Source organism: Nicotiana sylvestris, chromosome 8, assembly GCF_000393655.2.
Source record: "Nicotiana sylvestris chromosome 8, ASM39365v2, whole genome shotgun sequence".
In the NCBI taxonomy this organism is placed as follows: domain Eukaryota; kingdom Viridiplantae; phylum Streptophyta; class Magnoliopsida; order Solanales; family Solanaceae; genus Nicotiana; species Nicotiana sylvestris.
In genome coordinates, this window is record NC_091064.1 from 100,486,500 (window position 1) to 100,509,220 (window position 22,721).

At 39.3% G+C, this 22,721-nt stretch overlaps 1 protein-coding gene across 1 annotated transcript; it reads left to right on the top strand.

The window, feature by feature from the left end:
* Positions 1 to 1,548: 1,548 nt before the first annotated feature.
* LOC104238423 (polyphenol oxidase E, chloroplastic-like) lies at positions 1,549 to 3,781 on the top strand. Its single transcript, XM_009792769.2, has 2 exons — positions 1,549 to 3,039; positions 3,281 to 3,781. The coding sequence occupies exons 1-2, from the start codon at positions 1,593 to 1,595 to the stop codon at positions 3,634 to 3,636; spliced, it is 1,803 nt and encodes a 600-aa protein (XP_009791071.1). The 5' UTR covers positions 1,549 to 1,592; the 3' UTR covers positions 3,637 to 3,781.
* The last annotated feature ends 18,940 nt before the right edge of the window (positions 3,782 to 22,721 follow it).

Below are 22,721 nucleotides of genomic sequence, written 5' to 3' on the forward strand. Positions count from 1 at the left end.
ATATTGATCCTTTATGTCCAATATGTGATTTAAAAAAAGAAGAATTATCATTCATATCTTCTTCGGGTGTGAAGTAATCAAACCTGTGTGGGACACTATGGGTTTGTCAAAGCTCTATGACCCCATGGGTGATAACTGGCTCTTGCAATTAAAAAAATCTTAATTACTCTATGAGAAATGGGATCCCAAAGTGGAACTCCTTCTTTCCATTTGTCCTATGGGAGATTTGGATAAACAGAAATTCAACAACCAAAACAATTTAGGACACAATAAGTACAAACAAGATTATTGATAGAGCTTTAGAATTCACTCTCCTCACTGAAAAAAATCCAGTCCCCCTTAAGAAGATCCAACTGAAAATAAACTGGCAGAAACCTTCCGGGGTTGGTACAAATTAAATATTGATGCTAGTTATATGAACTATCATAAAAAAAAAAGTGGCCTGGGAGGTGCGTTCTGTAATGCAAATGGATACTGGATTGTAAGGGGTTCTTTGGAAGCAGAGCTTAAAGCATTAAAGGAAGGACTCCAACTGCCCATGAATGGGGTTTATTCTTATTGGAAATAGAAAAGGATTGTGCGGAGGCAATTCAAACTATACAGAATGGTAATAGGTTACTTGATAATCTTGTTAATAATTGCAGGTTTGTTAATGCACCACTTGTGGGATTATACTGGGTCGTTGTTGTTGTTGTTGTTGTTGTTGTTGTTATTGTTGTTAATGCACCAAGGGAAGGTGACCCTCCTCCAGCACGTGTTTAGACAAGGCAACACAGTAACACACCAACTAGCTAAGGATGACAGGATTTCAGGCAAAGGAAGAAAAGTTTTTGTGTCCCCTCCCAATTATGTTGTTAATTTTGTGAAATATGATCAAGACAATCATGTTTTTGTTAAGTACCTAACAATGGATGCTTGCAATATGTTAGCAAGCTTAGGCAATCAAAGTGTTCTATGTGACACAAATGAAGACTATGATGTAACAAATATTACGTAGTTTTATATATATATATTTATTTTCCCGTTTGCTTAAAAAAATACTTAAATACATACATATATACATACATACATCGAGAGAGGTCACGACATATATATACATACATCGAGAGGGGTCACGACATATATATATACGGTGAGAGGACTTTAACCTTGCCTTTGTAGCACCATGTAAACTTTCTATTTTGAGACATAACATAAGCTATCAAAGTGCAATTCTAGCCTCAAAATGAAACGAAGAAATATTCCTAAAGAGGGAACCACATGTATATCCTGACTAAAACTTCTTTAGACATCATATATTGATGAATAATATAGGTGTTCAAGTATTAAAAAGATTTAAGGCAATATTATTTTCAAAATTATCTTTCTGTTTAGAGAAGCTTTGATTCTTCTTCTACAGATCTAGCAAATATAAAACACAAATGATAAGAGTTTTCCCACTTAATATTATCCTTCATTTAATTCCCACCTACCAGGTCCCGAATATGTTTTGGAGTGGTAGGTGAGACGTGCTCCATATATATTTTATTGGGTGCTTACATATTATATAAGGCAAAGGTGGAACCCTAAGAATCTTCAACTGAAAGCTAGCTATGGCATCAAGTGTTATTTCACCAGTGTGCAATAGCACACCACTCAAAACACCCTTTACATCAACCACCAAGTCTTCTTCTTTAGCATCCACTCCAAAACCCTCTCAACTTTTCCTCCGTGGAAAACGTAACCATAGCTTCAAAGTCTCATGCAAGGTCTCCAATGGTGATGAAAACAAAACTGTTGAAGCAAATTCTGTTGATAGGAGAAATGTTCTTCTAGGTTTAGGAGGTCTCTATGGTGCTTCTAATGTTGTACCATTGGCTTCAGCCACTCCCATTCCAGCCCCTACTACTTCATGTAGCAAGACTGGCGCCACAATTAAACCCGGTGTACCAGTACCTTATTCTTGTTGCCCCCCTCCGCTAAAAATTGATCCTAAGGATATTCCTTATTACAAGTTTCCAACAGGGTCCAAGCTCCGTATTCGGCCAGCTTCTCATGCCGTGGATGAAGAGTACATGGCTAAGTACAACTTAGCCATTACTAAAATGAAGGAGCTCGACGTCACTGATCCAGATGATCCACGTGGATTCACGGCGCAAGCCAAAATCCACTGTGCTTATTGCAACGGTGCATACACCGTCGCTGGCAAAGAGCTACAAATTCACTTCTCATGGCTTTTTTTCCCATTCCATAGATGGTATTTGTACTTCTATGAAAGAATCTTGGGCTCTTTAATCAATGATCCTACTTTTGGTTTGCCATATTGGAACTGGGATCATCCAAAGGGCATGCGTTTGCCACACATGTTTGATCAACCAAACGTGTACCCTGATCTTTACGATCCAAGACGTAACCAAGAGCACCGTGGTTCTGTAATCATGGACCTTGGTCATTTTGGTCAAGACGTGAAAGGAACTGACTTGCAAATGATGAGCAATAACCTTACTCTAATGTATCGTCAAATGATTACCAATTCACCATGTCCACAACTCTTTTTCGGTAAGCCATATTGTACGGAAGTTGGACCCAAACCAGGGCAGGGAGCTATTGAAAACATCCCTCATACTCCTGTCCACATTTGGGTTGGTAGTAAGCCTAATGAGAATAACTGTAAAAACGGTGAAGATATGGGAAATTTCTATTCAGCTGGTAAGGATCCTGCTTTCTATAGTCACCATGCAAATGTAGATCGCATGTGGACAATATGGAAAACATTAGGAGGAAAACGCAAGGACATCAACAAGCCAGATTATTTGAACACTGAGTTCTTTTTCTACGACGAGAAGAAAAACCCTTATCTCGTCAAAGTCCGTGACTGTTTGGACAATAAGAAAATGGGATATGATTTCCAAGCAATGCCAACCCCATGGCGTAATTTTAAGCCATTGAAGAAGAGCAAGAGCAAGGTCAATGCACGTTCGGTTCAGTCAGCTACCCAAACATTCCCTATTGCAAAGATTGACAAACCCATAACATTTTCTATCAAAAGGGAAACTTCAGGTACTTTCAACTGTTATTTAAAAGTTTAAACGGTTAGAAATAACACATTTTTAATTACTAAACTTAATTAGATCTATCAGGTAGTTGGATAAAAATAAAGTTTTTGTTTTTCGTGTGACGGTGAAATTTAAAAACATGACCTCATTTCAATCGCTCATGCCATGTTAACTTGCTAGAGAGAGCATATTTTTAATTTGTTAGAGTACACTTTCAATTATTTAATTATATTACGTCTTAACAGGTAGGACTCAGCAGGAGAAAGACGCAAAAGAGGAGATGTTAACTTTCTTGGAACTCAACATTGATCAGCGAAAGCACATAAGGTTTGATGTCTTCATTAACGCAGATGCAAACTCCAACTGGCATGAGCTAGACAGGGCAGAGTTTGCAGGAAGTTACACTGCCTTGCCTCATGTTCATTCAGATCCCAGTAAACCACATGTCGCCCCTGTTGCAAAATTCCAGCTGGCCATTACCGAGTTGCTCGAGGAAATTGGCCTTGAAGATGAAGATGATATAGTGGTGACTCTGGTCCCGAAAACTGGGGGCGAATTTGTCGCCATTAAATCTGCGGTTATTACACTTGAAGCTTGTTGATGATGGCCTGCTCAAGTTTTCTTGTTGTGTCTTGGTGACCTGCATTTGATTTTAATTCCGTTTTATTTATGTTGAAATCAGCTTGATGTTAATGTCATTGCAATTGTTATTCAGGAATAAATCAGTACTGTATTTGGTGTTAGAATCACTTTGTCTATCTTCTTCGAACTTTCTCTTTTTAAGACACTTTTATTTGGAATATAAAATAGGAAGAGAAAAAGATAAACAATATGCCATAGTGCAAAAAGAAATTTTAAACCCACTTGCACTGATCTTGGAAAAAAAGGTTAAAATAATGCAATGACCCTAGACTCTTCTTAACTCTTTATGCATAAGATTTAACATGTAGATCTGGAAGCTATCATCAATAACCTTGAAATAGCAGCTCCTAAGACATCTCCAAGGCTACTCTAATTTGGTGCAAGAAATAGTGTTTTTTTGCTCCAATACAACACTAATTCTTGCATTATTATAGAGCATGAATAGTGTTGCATCAAATTTGGAGCAACACTATTCATCACTCTAAATTTGGTTTAATATTATTTTATTCAATCTTTTTATTTTGTGGACTTTTAATTTATCATATATTGTGTATATAATTAATTTTTATATTAAGATCTTTATAATTTTAATTTTATATCCTATTTTTTGATATATTAATTTTTGTATATATTATATTTATATAAAATTATAAGTTAATTTTATTATTATTATAATTGTATAAAAAGAAATTTAATAATGCATTAATCGAGCATTTATGGGAGAATAGAGGCGAAAGTTAAATATTTATGTGGTACTTAAATTAAATTTGACTATGATGTAATATTTATTTAATTATCTTTTATCAATGATTTTACTTTTAGTTAATTTATTCTTTAAAATAATTTTGTAATAAATAATTATATAAGTGGTGAATATGAATTATATATAATGAATATGGAAAAAAGAAAAAATATAGTATTAGTTTGAAGAAATAAAAAATGAAAAGTAAATAAAAGATAATAATATAATATAGAAGAAAGAGAAGACTTAGTATAAAATATGATGTAATGGTTGGAGTAAATTTGATGTTACACCGTTTTGGTGTGAAATTTGGTGCAAGAAATGGTGGTAACTTGGAGATCCTAATGGAATATATATTGAATAATTACTCCACTTGTATCAAAATAATTATTTAAAAGAAAAGTGCAATTTCTGACAGAAAGCTATGATTAAAAAAAGCAAGTAGACTTATAAGTATATTAGTAAGTCAGTAACATGTTTCCTGGAAAAAAAAAAAAAGACTCCACTATGTTTCTACGCTTCGGATTACGAAAAGCCAACGAAAGAAAAAGCAAAAGATGATGAGGGAATCGAGAAGATGACAGTTAATTTTAGAATATTTAAAGTATTAGATATTTAGATCCATATGGTGGATGTTAAGTTAATTTATACTATACATATTGCCAAACTGAGCAATTGAGATCATATCTCAGATGCTCAGTTGAATCTGGGAGAAGATCAAGTATGAAGAACTGTAAAAGATAGAAAAACGTATGCATAGAGGAAGCCAAGAGAGAATAAGAGAATGGAAATGGCTTGGCTTTTATTAGTGACTTATACAAGTATATATACAACTAGTCTGTAAAACCACTCACATAGTAACAAACGGCTAATCCCAAAACTAACTAACTCAATAATAATTAGTTAGCAATTTAACGATGGTTATTCTAATTTCGTCACTCAAAGATGGAAGGTACAAACACATTTAGCATTCCCAACTTAAAATTAAACTTTCATGTTGTGACCTTAGTAAAGCCTTAGTTAAAGATATATGCCTCTTTATCCTTAGAGCTAACATGTTGTGTCAGTTAAAAAAGTAATAAACTTGTTTCCATTTGTCCACATTTGTTTAGATTTGTTTACATTAATTTAATGTTTTCATACATATAATTAGAAAAGAGTGAGGTGTGGACATGTGTGAATTTGTGTGAACTAGTGTAGGCATGTATGGACTAGTGTGTGTTACACCTCCTTTTTTCACTACACATACGGAAAAGGGCGTAAATAAAGGGAGTTTTTCTAATTAAAGGACAAGCGAAACGAGATTATTTCATTTAAAGATTCAGAGTCGACACTTGAAAGATTTATGGTGTCCCAAGTCATCGGTTTGAATCCCGAGTCGAGGAAAAAGTTGACTCTGTAATACAGTTTGCGAACCAGAAATCCGGGTAAGGAATTCTGTTAACCCGGGAGAAGGTGTTAGGCATTCCCGGTTCCGTGGGTCTAGCACGGTCGCTCAACTTTTATATTTAGCTAAATTATCTGATTTTAAACAATTATGAACCTATGTGCAAATTTTAATCTTTAACCACTTTTAATTGATTTTTAAAGAAGATTGAACGTCGTTTAAAACATGTCTTTGGATCACGCCACATGAAATGCACCCGCAATCCGAAACATATTTTGTTCAACGTTTGTCACACCTCCTTTTTACCACCTACATCCGGGGAAGGGATGTATAAGGAAGTTTTTTCAATTAAAGGACAATCGAAATGAGATTTATTATTTAATTCAGAGTCGCCACTTGGAAGATTTATGGTGTCACAAGTCACCGGTTGAATCCCGAATCGAGAAAAAGAATGACTTTGTATTACAGTCCGCGAACCAGAAATCCGGATAAGGAATTCTGTTAACCCGGGAGAAGGTGTTAGGCATTCCTGAGTTCCGTGGTTCTAGCACGGTCGCTCAACTGTTATATTCGGCTTATTTATCTGATTTTAATACATGTTGAACCTATGTGCAAATTTTAACTTCAACCGCTTTTTATTTATTTTAAAGGAACATTGCAACGTCATTAAAACAAGTCTTGAACCATGTCACATAAATGCGCCCGTGGTTTTTGACATATTTTAACATTGTTGAGATTCGGATTTGGGTCACATAAATGCGCACCCGAGTTTATGAAGGTAATGTTATTAAAATATGCGCCTAAAGAGACTAACGCGTTATTATTTTGGAAAAAACCGTGGAATTCGCTAAACGGCCCGTCTCGAAATCTAAGTATTTTAATACGAACCTTAAAAGAAGGCCTCGCAAGTTAGGCATTTTATTTGGCTCATCTCATCTCATTTGTTTTAAAGGTTATCCTAAAGCAAGCTATAGTTTTCTTCTTAACTTGTCTCTAATAATAAAAAATAAAACCTAACTAATTATTATCTTTTAAGAAATACTACATCTAGACCTGCAAACTCCAAACAGTCTACGTGAGGGAATCATAATCCAGGCCCAGCTCAAACTGGACCAATCGCAGACACGGGTCCAGGCCCCAAACGGATATGCATGTCAGACCCAGGCCTGGGCCATTTATTTCGGCCCTGAAGCTTACACTTTATGCAAAGGGTTTGTCAAGCCCCAGTCGTTGAATTGGAGAATGATTCAATTCAATGTGCACAAGTGTTCACTAAAAGTTTTAAACCATCAAGTTTAATGAACTAACTCAACGATACGAACAATTATTCCGATTCTTTACCCCAGCCCTTATGCTAACCAAAATTACCAACTCGAGTTCATGTATCTATCAGATTTAAAGTTGTTGTTCATGCTAGGAATTAACACGGACAATCATGGAAAAAGCTTAACTTGTTGAGGTGATTAGCTACTATACCATGTAATTCGTACAATTAGTCATGTCTAATTTTTATATCCGTTTATGATTCCAGCACCCTAAATATGGAAGCTACAATAATCGGCTATTACGATCCAGATTCACCTTCACATTAACATCCCAGTTAACTAAATTAACTATAGCAAATCTGAGTAACTCCATACAGTCCAGTACAGATATAAAAAATAATCCAAAGTCTCTCTAGTTTAATTACAAGACAAGTTTCAGAAATTCTAATCGATACTAATGCGTATTTGAAATCTATAACTACATGATACTAATAGTGAAATACAGAAGCAAATTCATAAGATAGCAATGCCTCGCCATATGATCTCATAATCGTTCAGATACATCGAATGAAACTTCAAAGAATTAGAGACAGCAAGGTACCTGGAAATATAATCAAGTAGAAGGGAAAGTTAGCAACAGAAGAGCAGACAACAACAACCAGGAATTCAAACAGCAACCAACACAGTTTGAGACCAATTTTTTTTTTAATCCAGAATCAACTCGACCACAGCCCAGAACAAGTTGTAAAACCAGTAGCAACGCAAATACTGAAACGAACAGGCTCAATAGAGTTTGAATTAAACCAAAACCTTAATCAGTAGACTACTAAATCACTTCAGCAATGAGAATCACTGTCCAGAATTCGAATTACACCTATGAATGCAATGAAACAATATATTTTTGGTTTTCTGTTCTTAAACTCTCCAGAACTCTAAAAAACTGAATGCCTTCCTTTTAAAATGCTGTCTAAGACTGTTTTTTAAAAGAACTCTCAAAACTCTGAAACTCTCTGAACTGATCAAAGACTCCCCCTTCTCTCCCAAAAAAAATCTCATTTTATATGCAAACTACAGCCTCTTTTCCAGCTCTTAGGAGCACTCAGACCCATTAATTAAGCATATTTTGCCCATGATATTCTCTAGAGCCCCACCCCTATATGTTTTGCTCTATTTTTGATTCACTTGTTCCCCACTAACTCTTGTCTTTTGTTTATTTAATTCAATGGTTATGGGTTGCTCCCCATGCTATTATATTTTGTTCCCCACTACTACTAAACAAATGCATTAGTTTAATGTTACATTAGTACTTACTGGACAGAACACTTAAACTAACCATTTTTAAACTTTTAAGTCCCAAATTATCCCCTGAAACCCCTGTGATTACTACCCATCATCTATAACTAATCCAACTAACAATTAACTAATTAACCACATGAAAAACTCCTAATCAACACTATCACAGCAAAACTGAATTTAAACCAATGAAGATTTATATCAGACCCTGAACATGACAACCTTAGGATTCAATTCATCAAACTCAGACCACAGTTTAAGCTCGAAATTCAAATTAAATGAATAGCATTAAAACAAAGATGTAGGAGCAGAAAGCATACTAACGATGAGCCCTGAAGCTAAGTGTCTAAGGATTAGTACATACAACACTCGACATCAAACCATTTGACGAAAACTACTGGTCTACCAACAAGAATGAATTAATCGACGAAACTATTTATAACATATGTTATTAATTGACAAAAGAAAACTGGACTAAGTAAATGGTCTGATGGAGAAGGGAGAAAATAACGGACAAAGATGAATTACAACGAACCTAATTTAGGCAAACGAATAATCGATTGAACTACTCAAGCGAATATTGGAGTATTTAATCTGACCAGAATCAGAAAAAGAGGCGGAATATTTACTGGATTAAGAATCAACTTAAACTGAAAACCTAAAGAAGCGACTAATTACAACTTAACACAGACAAATAAACATATAGAAATAGGAAAAGAAGAAGCTAAGAAGAACTTACTGTTCTTTTCTCGGATCCCACCAACATGCCCTTTCGAACTTGAGTTCTAGTTAGCATTATACGTCTATTTTGTCGGAAATAGGCTTATAATACTAACTAGAACCCATTCAACCCTGACAGCTTTGAAACAGTCTCGAACCGTTGAACCCTAGATCCGTCATTCGACGAGTTTTACTCGGATTCGAGCCAATTTGGTTAGGGATTAGCAACGAGGAGGTCAAGGGGATTATTGGGTGTGATTTTGGGGTTAAGCGGACAGGCTAGGGTTTGGGACGATTTCTTTGATCTAAGATTCGAGGGGCTCGGGGGTGATTCGAAGAAAAATGAGCCTGGATTCGGAGAGGGGATGGTTTGATGGTTCAGGGGTGTAATTTTGGGGTTGTTTGGCCACCATCCGCTGCCATGGGCGATTTCCGGCGGGCGGAAGGCGGTGGTGTGTGGTGGTGTGTGTTCTGGTCTCTGAAGAAACGAGTGGGGGGGCATTTGGTATATCAAAATCAGTTAATTAATCTAGGCCGTTGGATGATGGGAACCAACGGTCCAGATTAAGTCACTTAAGCCAAACGGGTCGTTTAGGCTTAGTTGGGGAGGGTATGATTCGGGGTAAGCGAGTCGGGCTAGAGACGGGTTATGGGAGGGGGATCTTGGACCATTGGATTGGATGATTGAACGGTTGAGATTGATTGGCGACAAAACGGCGTCGTTTGGTATGGTTTCTTGGACCGGCCGGTTTGGGCCTGGATATGGGGTGTGACATTGGGCCTGAACTTTCTTTTTAAAACTGGCCCAGTCCAATTTTAACTCTTCTTCTCTTGTTTCTTCTTTTTCCTTTTATTTTCTTTTTAATTCCTAATTACCAACAATTCTAAAATAAATTGTAAAGCCAAAATTAACTTAGAAAAATACCAATTAACCCTTAATAATAATTATCACACAAAATTAAATACAAAGATAATCACACAATTTTGACATTAGACACTAAAAATGCGAAATACGTTATTTTTTCGATTTTTCATTTTCGTAAAACAAATTATTGTTTAATTAATCCTAAATTGCAAAACTAAATCGTAAATGCAAATGCAAAACATATATTTTTGTATTTTTCATTAATTAAAATAGAATAAACATTCACAGACAAAAATACAAATAATTAACCAAAAATGCCACGAAAATTCTCAAAATTGCACACAAAGGAAAATTGTTTTATTTTGAATGTCTGGGAGTAATTCTCATAGGGCAAAAATCACGTGCTCACAGCTGCTCCTCTTTGTCCGGAAACACGAAGAGTTTTCGTGCAAATATAAAGTGAGCGGATACGAGCAATTTTTGCCCGTTCGGCTACTCCGTGTGAAGCATTTTTTTGAAAGATTTGACTGAACCTCTGCTTCAAAGGTTCCTACATATCCCAGGATAAAAGGGAATCAGGTCAATGTAGTTCGGGAAGTTTCGGTAGCTGGGACTACCATGAAGCTGTGGTTTTGTTGTTACTGCTATTGCTGCTGCTGCTACCTGCTTACTGACCTCCTTATTACACCATGCTAAAAGAAAAACAAGAAGCTAGACTAAACTAGGAATTACAAAATCTTATCTAGATCTTCAAACTTGCTCTTGTTGCCTTGCTTTCTTGTTGGCTTGTGTTTCCTCTGATGTTTCTTTCTTTCTTGTGAAATTCGAATTGTTTCTCCTTCGACACGCGAATTGTCTTCCTTTGACCATTGTTGCCTATCTTTTGACTTCTGCACTTGAGTTTATGCTGGGGATTTTTGTTGTAACCCTCCGCTCTCCGGGCGGGCTCCTGACTTCTACTATGACTTAAAAAGATAATACCTCCATTCTCCGGGCGGGCTCCTGACTTCAACAACTTCTTAAAAATATAATACCTCCATTCTCCAAGCGGGGCTCCTGACTTCAACAACTTCTTAAAAAAAATATAATACCTCCATTCTCCAGGCGGGTTCCTGACTTCAACAACTTCTTAAAAATATAACACCTCCATTCTCTAGGCGGACTCCTGACTTCTATTATGACTTAAAAAGATAATACCGCCATTCTCCAGGCAGGCTCCTGACTTCGACTAACTTCTTAAAATATAACAACCTCCATTCTTCAGGCGGGCTCCTAACTTCAATAAACAATTTAAAGATAATACCTCCATTCTCCAGGCGGGCTCCTGACTTCAACTACAACTCAAAAAAAAAATAACAACCTCCATTCTCCAGGCAGGCTCCTGACTTCAATTATGACTTAAAAATGCGTTCTATTGCCGTTGTTCCTTCCTGTCTCCTGGACTATTTCTAACTTGAATTTTCTTCTTTCAGAATTGCTTCCCCAAAACTGGTGTTTCATTCCTCTGAAACTGCCGGGGATAACTCCGGTGTTTCATTCAAAAAATATGCTATTTTCCTCCTTCAAAGACTACTTCCCTTAAAGCTGGTGTTTTCCTTCCTCTGGAACTACTTCCCTTAAGACTTGTGTTATTTTTCTCCCGAAATTGCTTTCTTTAAAACTTGTTTTGCCTTCTTCCGAAAACTGCTGGGGATGCCACTTTTCTCCAAACTTGTGTTATCTTTCTTCTTCCCCAAGTGGGTACCTAACTTCCAGAAAATTTTCGAAATGAAAGAAAATTTACTGCCTCAGTTTGACGATCTTTCTTGTGGCCTGTCTTTCTGTACTCAATAACATTTCCTGTCCCTGCTTAAAATCAAAGAGAATTTGTTAGTTTAAAACGTGGGGATGCTCCTGCTGGGGATGGTTTTCCCTTTCTCTCTTTTCCATGCTCTGCGTCGTTCGACCATCTTTAAACTTGGCCGATAACTTCCGACCTTCTTGATGATTTTGTATTCACCAACTTCTCGACCGTTGTTTTCCACCTTTTCTCCATACTGTCCCGAAATCTTAGACCAATCCATCATTTGGTCTTACAACGACGCATTTCTCGTCCCATCACATTATCCTCGCATGTATTATCCCCATTTACCTTGCACCACGTTAGCAACTGGTAGTTAGCTCTGAAAATCCTTCTTAAAAACAAATCCTTCTTAAAAACAAAATACTATTGATCAAAAAGGAATGGAAAATGATGACTTCGAAAGATAGAACAAGAAACATCTTTCTGGACAATTGTTTGAAGAGAAAATAACTTATCTGAATGGTATAACCGATCCCAATGGTAATGTCGTACATTTTTGGATCAATCAACCCAGTCTATTTACATCAATCAATCTTTCTGATGTCCCTACTTTGCATTTCACAGGTCCCGTAACCCATCTTCTTTTGCCGAAACAACATCTTTATTCTGCTTGATGTCTCGATGGATCCTTTCCATCAACCTTATCTCGTTTACCCCTTTTAATTCCTTGTTGCCTTATAGTGCCCTTCGAGGGGTTTTCACTAATAAGACTCTCTCGTTTCTCTCAATTCTCGTCTCCTTATGGTGCCTGTGAAGGTTTTCACCGATAAGACTCTCTCATTTTATTTCTCTCAACTTTCGTTGCCTTATGGTGCCTGTGAAGGTTTTCACCAATAAGACTCTCTCATTTTCATTAATTTCCCTGCTTGGACCGAAGTATTACCCTGATATGAATCACTCTATTTGCTCAACTTGTCATCTCTCGAAAACTGATCAGAAGGTCTTTCTTTGGACCGAAATGTGGGCTTTTGGATGGGATTAGAAAGAAAGGGTATCAAAGGCTCAAAATAATTTGACATGGGTATAAAATTACAACTTTTGAAATCATATTTGTTATTACAAATACAACCTCTGCCCCCGTTTCTTGCTTGGGGATCTTTTGACTTTTATTTTACTATGACCGAGCCGTAAAGCTGCCTACGTACCCTTAACAAGGATCAGGTCAAACGTAGTTCACACATGAATTTCCTTGTTGTTATATTTTTCACTTCTTTTCTTTTCTCTTTTTCTTTTCTTTCTTTTTCTCTCTTTTTCGTTATTGATTCCAAAAGAGGGGTATGAAAGAAATAAATAAGGCTCAAAAGGGGAACAAAGGGTAAAGTGTTTAGATAGTAGAGCAAATTGCCTTCGTCATTTCAATCTTCGAAATAATGCCAAATACAAACAATCAACAATTATACTAAAGAAATCATACATAATATCTTTTTACTGCATCAGAATTGATAGCCATGTCTATGCATTTTCCTTCGATATCTGTTAAACATAAAGCACCATTGGATAATACTCTGGTTACAATGAATGGCCCTTGCCAATTTGGGGCGAACTTGCCTTTTGCCTCAGCTTGATATGGAAGGATGCGTTTCAGCACTTGCTGGCCCACCTCAAACTTCCGGGGATGCACCTTTTTGTTGTATGCTCTTGCCATTCTCTTTTGATATAACTGGCCATGACACACAGCTGCCAATCTTTTTTCATCAATCAAGTTCAACTGCTCCAGACAGGTTTTGACCCACTCATCATCTTCAATCTCGGCCTCAGCGACAATCCGAAGGGACGGGATTTCTACTTCCGCAGGTATTACGGCTTCAATTCCATATACCAACAAATAAGGAGTTGCCCCTACTGAAGTACGTACAGTAGTGCGATAACCCAACAATGCAAATGGTAATTTTTCATGCCACTGCCTAGAACCTTCTACCATTTTACGAAGTATCTTCTTTATGTTTTTGTTGGCTGCCTCAACTGCTCTATTCGCCTTGGGACGATATGAGGTAGAATTGCGGTGTGTAATCTTAAACTGTTGACATACCTCTTTCATCAAATTGCTGTTAAGATTAGCACCGTTATCTGTGATGATCACCTTCGGGATTCCAAATCGACATATGATATTTGAGTGAACAAAATCGACCACTGCTTTCTTGGTTACAAACTTGAAAGTTTTGGCCTCAACCCATTTGGTGAAATAATCAATGGCTACCAGAATAAACCTATGCCCATTGGATGCTGCTGGCTCAATTGGTCCAATGATATCCATGCCCCAAGCGACGAAGGGCCATGGTGCCGACATCGTGTGCAATTCCGATGGTGGAGAATGAATCAAATCTCCGTGTATCTGGCATTGATGACATTTGCGCACAAAGCTAATACAATCTCGCTCCATGGTGAGCCAATAATAACCTGCTCGGAGAATTTTCTTTGCCAACACATATCCGCTCATATGTGGTCCGCAGACTCCTGAATGTACTTCGGACATGATAGACGTAGCTTGTCTAGCATATATGCATCTTAACAATCCCAGGTCTGGTGTTCTTTTATACAAAACTCCTCCACTCAAGAAAATCCACTTGCCAACCGTCGAATTGTTCTCTTTTGATCCCCCGTGGCTTGCACTGGGTATATCCCCATTCTGATGTATTCCTTGATATCATGAAACCATGGTTTGCCATCAAATTCTTCTTCAATCATGTTGCAGTAAGCATGCTGATCTCGCACTTGAATGAGCAGAGGATCGACATAGGCTTTGTCCGGATGGTGCAGTATTGATGCTAGGGTAGCCAAAACATCGACGACCTCATTATGGACCCTTGGAATATGCCTGAACTCCATTGATCTAAACTGTTGGCAAATATCATGCAAGCATTGTCGGCATGGTATGAGCTTCAGATCTCGTGTTTCCCATTCTCCTTGAATTTGATGTACCAGAAGATCCGAGTCTCCAAAGACCAAGACTTCCTGGACATCCATGTCTGCAGCTAGCCTTAAACCCAAAATGCATGCTTTGTATTTAGCCATATTGTTGGTACAGTAAAAACAAAGTTGATCTGTAACAAGATGGTGATGTCCTGTTTCAGAAATAAGCACGGCTCCTATTCCCACTCCTTTCATGTTAGCAGCCCCATCAAAGAAAAGTTTACAACCTGGCTATTCGGCCTGTTCTAGTTCATCAATATGCATCACTTCTTCATCAGGAAAATAAGTCCTTAGTGGCTCATACTCTTCATCGACCGGGTTCTCGGCCAAATGATCGGCCAATGCTTGGGCTTTCATCGCAGTTCGAGTAAAATAGATTATGTCAAACTCTGTGAGCAGAATCTGCCATTTTGCAAGTCTACCTGTCGGCATAGACTTTTGAAAGATATACTTCAATGGATCCAAGGGTGAAATGAGGTAAGTAGTGTAGGATGACAAATAATGTTTCAACTTCTGTGCCAGCCAAGTTAGGGCGCAACATGTCCTTTCCAGGTGAGTATACTTAACCTCATAAACCGTGAACTTCTTGCTGAAATAGTAGATGGCTTGTTCTTTCCTGCCGGTGGCGTCATGCTACCCCAGTACATAGCCAAATGAATTTTCCAAAACTGTCAAGTAAAGAATCAAAGGTCTCCCTGGTTCTGGCGGAACCAACACATGTGGGTTTGACAAGTAACCTTTTATCTTATCAAATGCTTCTTGACACTCATCAGTCCACTTGATTGCAGCGTCCTTCTTCAACAACTTAAAAATAGGCTCACAAGTTGTCGTGAGCTGAGCAATAAACCTGCTGATGTAGTTCAACCTTCCTAACAGACTCATCACTTCAGTCTTGTTCCTCGGAGGGGGCAATTCTTGTATGGCTTTGATTTTTGATGGGTCCAACTCGATACCTCGCCGGCTGACTATGAATCCTAACAGTTTTCCGGATGGAACACCAAATGCACACTTGGCGGGGTTAAGCTTGAGATTGTACCTGCGAAGCCTCTGGAAGAATTTTCTCAAATCCCCGATGTGGTCGGCCTGATGTTTTGATTTTATGATCACATCATCTACATATACCTCAATCTCCTTATGTATCATGTCATGAAACACAGTAGTCATTGCCCTCATATAAGTTGCCCCAACATTCTTCAAACCAAATGGCATTACCTGGTAGCAATAAGTTCCCCATGGCGTGATGAATGCAGTCTTTTCTGCATCTTCTTCATCCATTAGAATCTGATGATACCCGGCGTAGCAATCCACAAAAGATCCAATCTCACACTTGGCACAATTATCAATCAAAATATGAATATTGGGTAGTGGGAAGTTATCCTTCGGAATTGCTTTGTTGAGATTGTGGTAATCGACGCATACTCTGATCTTGCTATCCTTCTTCGGCACAGGCACGACATTAGCCAACCAAACAGGATACCGAGTGACCCGAATAACCTTTGCATCCAACTGCTTGGTAACTTCTTCTTCAATCTTCACACTCATATCAGTTTTGAATTTCCTCAACTTTTGCTTGACGGGAGGAAATGCTGGATCAGTGGGCAATCTGTGGACCACTAAATCAGTGCTTAAACCTGGCATGTCGTCATATGACCACGCAAAAACATCTTTGTACTCGATGAGTGTTTTGATTAACTCCTCCCGGATTTTTGGCTCGAGGTGGACACTTATTTTAGTCTATCGGATATTGTTTGTGTCCCCTTAATTGACGGCTTCTGTGTTATTCAGGTTGGGTTTGGATTTTTCTTCGAAGTGAATTAACTCCTTACTAATCTCTTCAAAGGCTTCATCCTCATCATCGTATTCTAATTCGTAATCACAATCTATTTCTTGAACTAATATTTCGGAGTCAGATTGATTTTTAAGACTGGGCTGAGGATTCCTTATGCATGCCATGTCATTAGAACCAGCGTAAAAAGAACTGTATAAAAAGGAAAACAAAAACAAAAGAAAAACCATCAGGAATGATGAAGAAATGGAAATTGTATTTCATTGAACGATAAAAGATAACAAGGTTTGCACACTCAAATAGATTGAAAAAAAAATGAAATCTGGATTACAACCCTGGAATAATCCATACAAACTTAAAGGAAAATCAAAGCGAACTACCAAGACTCCTTCCGAGTAGGGAGAAGAGTAGCCTTCCAATTATTAAGATTTGTTGTTGGCCCGACAAATTGCACTTTCGCATTGCTAGAACCCTCTCCAATTTCCACCATGTTCCCACTATCGAAGAACTTCTCAAATCTTTCAATCAACTCCTTGTCAGGATTAATCACAGAACTGGGAATTGCTGTCACCGGGCGACTCCTTGTACCGGACTTAACAAATGATCTGGAAAGACGTGGGACCGGCTTTGGAAGGACCCATGTCCTCTGTTTCAATTTCCTGGCTCTTTTTATGTCTGCGGCTGTGGGCTTGAATCCCAGACCAAATGTTCCCAAGTTTTCAGGAAGAGACACGAGATGTATGATGCCTTGCAATGCTGATCCCAAACCCTTTCCTGGTACAAAACAATTCTTCAACATTTCATACGCTACCATGACTGATGCGGCATTTATCTTCGGATTCGGGATACATTTCCCCTCTGGAACTTTCTCGACTGACATTGCATCAGAAACTTGGTAGACCCATGGTCCCTTGTCATCTTCAACTTCAATGAATGGCACAATGGTGTTGTTGTGAGCGCACAAATTATCTTCGCCGTGCACCACTATTTCCTGTCTGTCCCATTCAAACTTGACCCTCTGATGGAGTGTTGATGGCACTGCTTTAGCGGCGTGAATCCACGGTCGCCCTAATAGAAAATTGTAGGAAACAGCTATATCCAGCACTTGGAATTCCATTGTGAATTCTACTGGACCTATGGTCAGCTCCAGCATTATGTCCCCGACTGAGTCTTTGCCTCCGCCGTCAAATCCCCGCACACAAATGTTGTTCTTATGGATCCTCTCATCTTCTACTTTCAACTTGCTTAGAGTGGAGAGAGGACAAATGTTCACACTTGAACCGTTGTCAACCAATACCCGGGTAACCACGGAATCCTCGCATTTCACTGTAAGGTAAAGGGCTTTGTTATGCTCAGTACCCTGTACCGACAATTCATCATCGGAAAAAGTGACTTTGTTTACTTCAAAAATCTTGTTGGCTATCTTTTCTAGATGGTTTACCGAGATCTTGTCGGGAACATGGGCCTCATTAAAGATTTTCATCAGTGATTGGCGGTGCTCATCTGAATGGATTAGCAGTGAGAGTAATGAAATATGAGCGGGCGTTTTCCTCAACTGTTCTACAACAGAATAGTCATGCACTTTCATTTTCCTAAAAAATTCCTCTGCCTCTTCTTTAGTTACAGCTTTCTTCGCCGGCGTTGGATCATTTTTAGTTATTCTTAACTCCTCGGGAGTAAAACACCTTCCTGAGCGAGTCAAACCTTGTGCTTCACAAGCTTCTTCTTTGATTTCTTTCCCCTTGTAAATCACCGTCACCCGTTCATAATTCCAAGGAACAACCTTGTTGATTACTGGAAGCTGAGTTATTGGTTTTATAATAACAGGCCATGTGCGAGCACCCTTCACGACCACAATATATTTACTTGCGACCCCTGGCACTACCACTTTAGCTTTCTCTAGTTTCTCTACAACAATGCTTGACGACCCTTTCTCGGCTACCATAGTTGGCTGATCATCTACCCCTCTCAACTGGGCCACTGATTTCCCACTGGTTACTTTTTCCTTTAAGCTGGTTTTGCTGGAACGGATCATCATTACAGTCTATGAGGGCTTCCTGGGCCCCCCGTCTTTGTGTATCAACTCAATCACGTGTGTCTCATGGTGAGCTGGCAGTGGATTCTGATTGATATTTGGTGCTTTTGGGGCTTGAACCTCGATCTGATGAGTATCAATAAGCTCTTGCACAACTGTTTTTAGTTTCCAACACTTCTCTGTATCATGCCTAGGGGCCCCTGAACAGTACTCACAACTCACCGAGTGGTCAAGATTTCTAGGGGGAGGATTTGGCATTTTAGGCTCAATTGGATTCAACATGACCAACTGCCTCAACCTGTGGAAAAGACTGGTATATGATTCCCCTAGTGGAGTGAAAGTCTTTTGCTTCTGTGACCTCTCATTCTTGAGGGCTGGGTTTGGTCGGAAACCTATCCCGGGGGGGTTTCTGTAGGCCCTTCTGTAGGCCCTTGGGGATGGATATGTGTTTTGTGGAGATGGGTATGGATTTTGGGGAGCTGACGCATGCCATTGTGCGTGTGCCGGGTTTAGGTATAGGCTTGTGCGTGATGGACGGAAAAATGGGGATCTGGCAGTGGGTAGTAGTGCTGTGGAGGGCTATATGAAGTGTGGGGGTAATTTTGGTGGTAGGGTCGTGATTGGCTATAGTAGGGTGACGGGCCTCTAGATCCGAACCAGGCTCCAAACTCAACAGTCGTGACATCTTCTTTCTTCTTTTTCCCTAGTACACCCCCAGTGCCGCTTTGAATGGCCTGGGTGGTTGCCTTGATCGCTGAATAACTCATGATCTTGTTGGACTTAAGCCCCTCCTCGACCATGCCTCCCATTTTTACAACCTCATTAAAAGATTTGCCAATTGCGGACACTAGATGGCCAAAGTAGGTCGGCTCCAAAGCCTGCAAAAAGTAGTCAACCATCTTGCTCTCTTTTATTGGGGGATCTACCCTTGCTACTTGCTCTCTCCACCGGAAACCATATTCTCTAAAGCTTTCACTGTGCTTCTTTTCTAGGTTGGTCAGGGATAGTCGGGCCGGAATGATATCAAGATTATATTGAAAGTGACAAACGAATGCTTGGGCCAAATCGTCCCATGTGTACCACCTGCTATGATCTTGTCTGGTGTACCATTCTAATGCCGATCCACTAAAACTTTGGCTAAAATATGCCATCAGTAATTCATCTCTTCCGCCTGCTCCCCTCATCTTGCTACAAAAACCTCTCAAATGAGCCACCGGATCACTGTGTTCATTGTACAAGTTGAATTTGTGCATTTTGAACCCTACCGGTAGTTGTACATTTGGGAACAAACACAAGTCTTTGTAAGCTACACTTACCTGACCTCCTAACCCTCTCATATCCCTGAAGGATTGTTCTATGCTTTTCATTTTTCTGAACATCTCTTCCTGTTCAGGATTTCTGGCCGTTTTTTCCGCTTTCCCCGATAGGTCAGAATGTGGATCATATGGATAGGTTTCGGGTGCTTTGAAGTTAAGCTCCGGGGGATAATATTGGTTGTCCTGAGCTTGGAACACAGGTTCACTTGGGGATTTATGGAGTGCAGCTGGCGGAGATGCCACAAAGACAGGGGTGATTGGCGGAGGAGGGTATGGAATTGATTTTGGAGAAGGAGCTTGTGGCGTATGAGAAGTAGTGCCATGGTAGTGTTGATAAATGGGAAAACCTGGATCGGTGGCGGGATGATCTTGAGACTAAGCTAATGGTGGGGTAAAAGCAGGGTTAGCAGGGTAAGTTGGCGGTGATTGCCCTTTGGACCAGGCCTGGTACATTTTGGCCATATGTTGCTTAAGCTTGAGCATCTCCTCTTTCATTTTATTGACGTCCAACTCCTCTACCTCAACACTAGTGTCGACATCTGGGATAGACATGATTTTCGATATTGGTCCTTTCGATCTGGTTTGGTAATGATAATATGCTAGTATCCTCTAATTAAACTAACTGCTTGAATTCTCTGGAAAACAACAAACTTGTTAGTTTTTAGAGTTTAACACATATGCAATTACACATTGGGATGCAATGCGCCTAGGCAATTAACTATTTCTATCATGCATTTGCTTCGGTTGCGTGCGTCATTCCGGCCTCTCACAGTTGTGCCTCTTCTTTTAAACTTTCTTTATTCTATCCTTCTTTATTTTTCCTTTTCCCTTTTTAGTGGTGGTCGAATCCTATAGAGATTACCTACGTATCATGTCCCCGCATGAATCAGACCGTGCGCAGTTCTGTCAAAATAAGTGCGAAAAAACAAAGAGATAATTTTTTGGAAATTTTCGATTTTTCAGTAATAAACATTCTATTACAAACTAGACGTTTTCGGAAAGAAAATAACAGACTCGATACCAAACCAAGTACAAACTCAAGAACTTCTGACAGATACTGATGCGAAAGGAAAAACGGACTCTAACAGACAACAAACTCTACGAATACATTAAAGTTTTTAATTTGGGTGCCCGCGGGGCGTCATTCGGCCTCGCCGCGGGCTTAGGTGTAAGACCCCTTTCTAGATTTTCCAATTCACACATGATTTGCTTCACAAATATCATCATTGTCGAGAAGAAAGTAGTGCGGGTCATGTTTTCACACACCCGACATTTCCTGGTAATAGCATGAGCAATAGTCAAAATTTTGTCCCTAGTTTGGTCTTTCTCTAGGAGTAGGAGTTCTATTTGATCCCCTTTAGCCTTCAAAACCCGAGAATATTGCAGACGTTGTTTCTGTAACTACTGTATTTCTTTATCCATCAAGGCCATTAGATCATAGCAGTGTTCACTTTCGGTTTCAAAAGCCTTGGCTCGTTTAGCCGCCTCGTTCTCTAGGGAGGTCACCTTCCTTTTTAGACTGTCAATGGTCTTTTCATGATCCTTCCTCGCCTGCTGTAAGTACTGTGTGCACTCTTTTTTTCTTTTTGCCCATTGTGCCTGGAGTTGTGCTATGGTACCCTCAGATTTCTTCAAATCATTCTGGCTCTCACTGATTTCTTTTTTCAACCCTTTTATTAACCGCTCATCCGATCGACTCCTTTGTTGGTTGTCAGCATCTATCCTTATTTGTCGGATTTGGGCTTTCAACGCCTCATTTTCTTGGGCCAATTTGTTCTTTTCTCCCTGATCGGCGTCAACTTGCAGACTATTTTCAAATTCCAGGTCTCTAATCTGTTGCTTCAGCTTGCCTATTTCTGCCATGTAGCTCTCTTCTTTTGCTAACCAACCCCATTGCTCTTGTGAATCATTAGTAAACTGTTGGACATGGGCTCTTTTGGCGGGCCTTTGGAGAATCTGGAACCTTTTCCCAAATCACGCATTATACTTTGGGACCACCTCACCTTTAGCCAGATCTCGGACCATAGTCTTAGGCCCGAGGAACCGGCATTCGTTCCATAATTTGCGAATTTTATGAATGCGGCTCTTGGACTTAACTCAATGACGTGCTTGCTCAAGCCTTCATCTTTGGGGATGACTTGAAACCTTCCCAGTTAGCATAGTACCCGATGGGGAGCATATGGTTGGATACTCCGAACACCCATTAAAAGGATATGACATTCCCCTGCTGACATATATAGCACCTCGTAATGGGCAACCACCCAAATGCCCATTCAATTTGATCGGCAGTCAATGACCTCAGTCGTATGAGCCAAGCTTTGGTACCCTCAGGAAATGCAATACCCCTTACCCGTTTTTCAAATTCTTTGATACAGCTTAACCAAGTCAGCCCATAGTTCATGTACCCCGCCGGTGGCACAGATGTTCTTGCATCCACAACTGAAGTAATAAATTGCAACCTTGGAAAAAATGTCCTCCTTCCCTGCAAACAGTCAATGCTCGGTAAATTTCTGACAAAATCAGGGGAACTATAGTGCTATCTGCCCTTTTAATTGCAACATCAACCATCCCCCCGAGACCTGTCTCTATTTTCTTATCTTCTCGTGGACAAATCACGATTCCCAAAAATGCCGTTATGAACGCCAAGGTTCGTCTTGCTTCCCATTTACTTCTATTCCCAGCATGGGTTAGTCCCAGATTTGCCTCTTCGAAACCCCGAGGATTACCATAACGCTAATACAGGAACTGAAGAGTGCAACATCCTCCCGACAAATCATCATTCTGAACACTCCGGTTGATGTTTAGAAAATCCAAAAATTTGTGCGGAGATACCGGTCTTGGTGACAACAAATATTGACCCCTCAGATTTCCATTCAGACTCG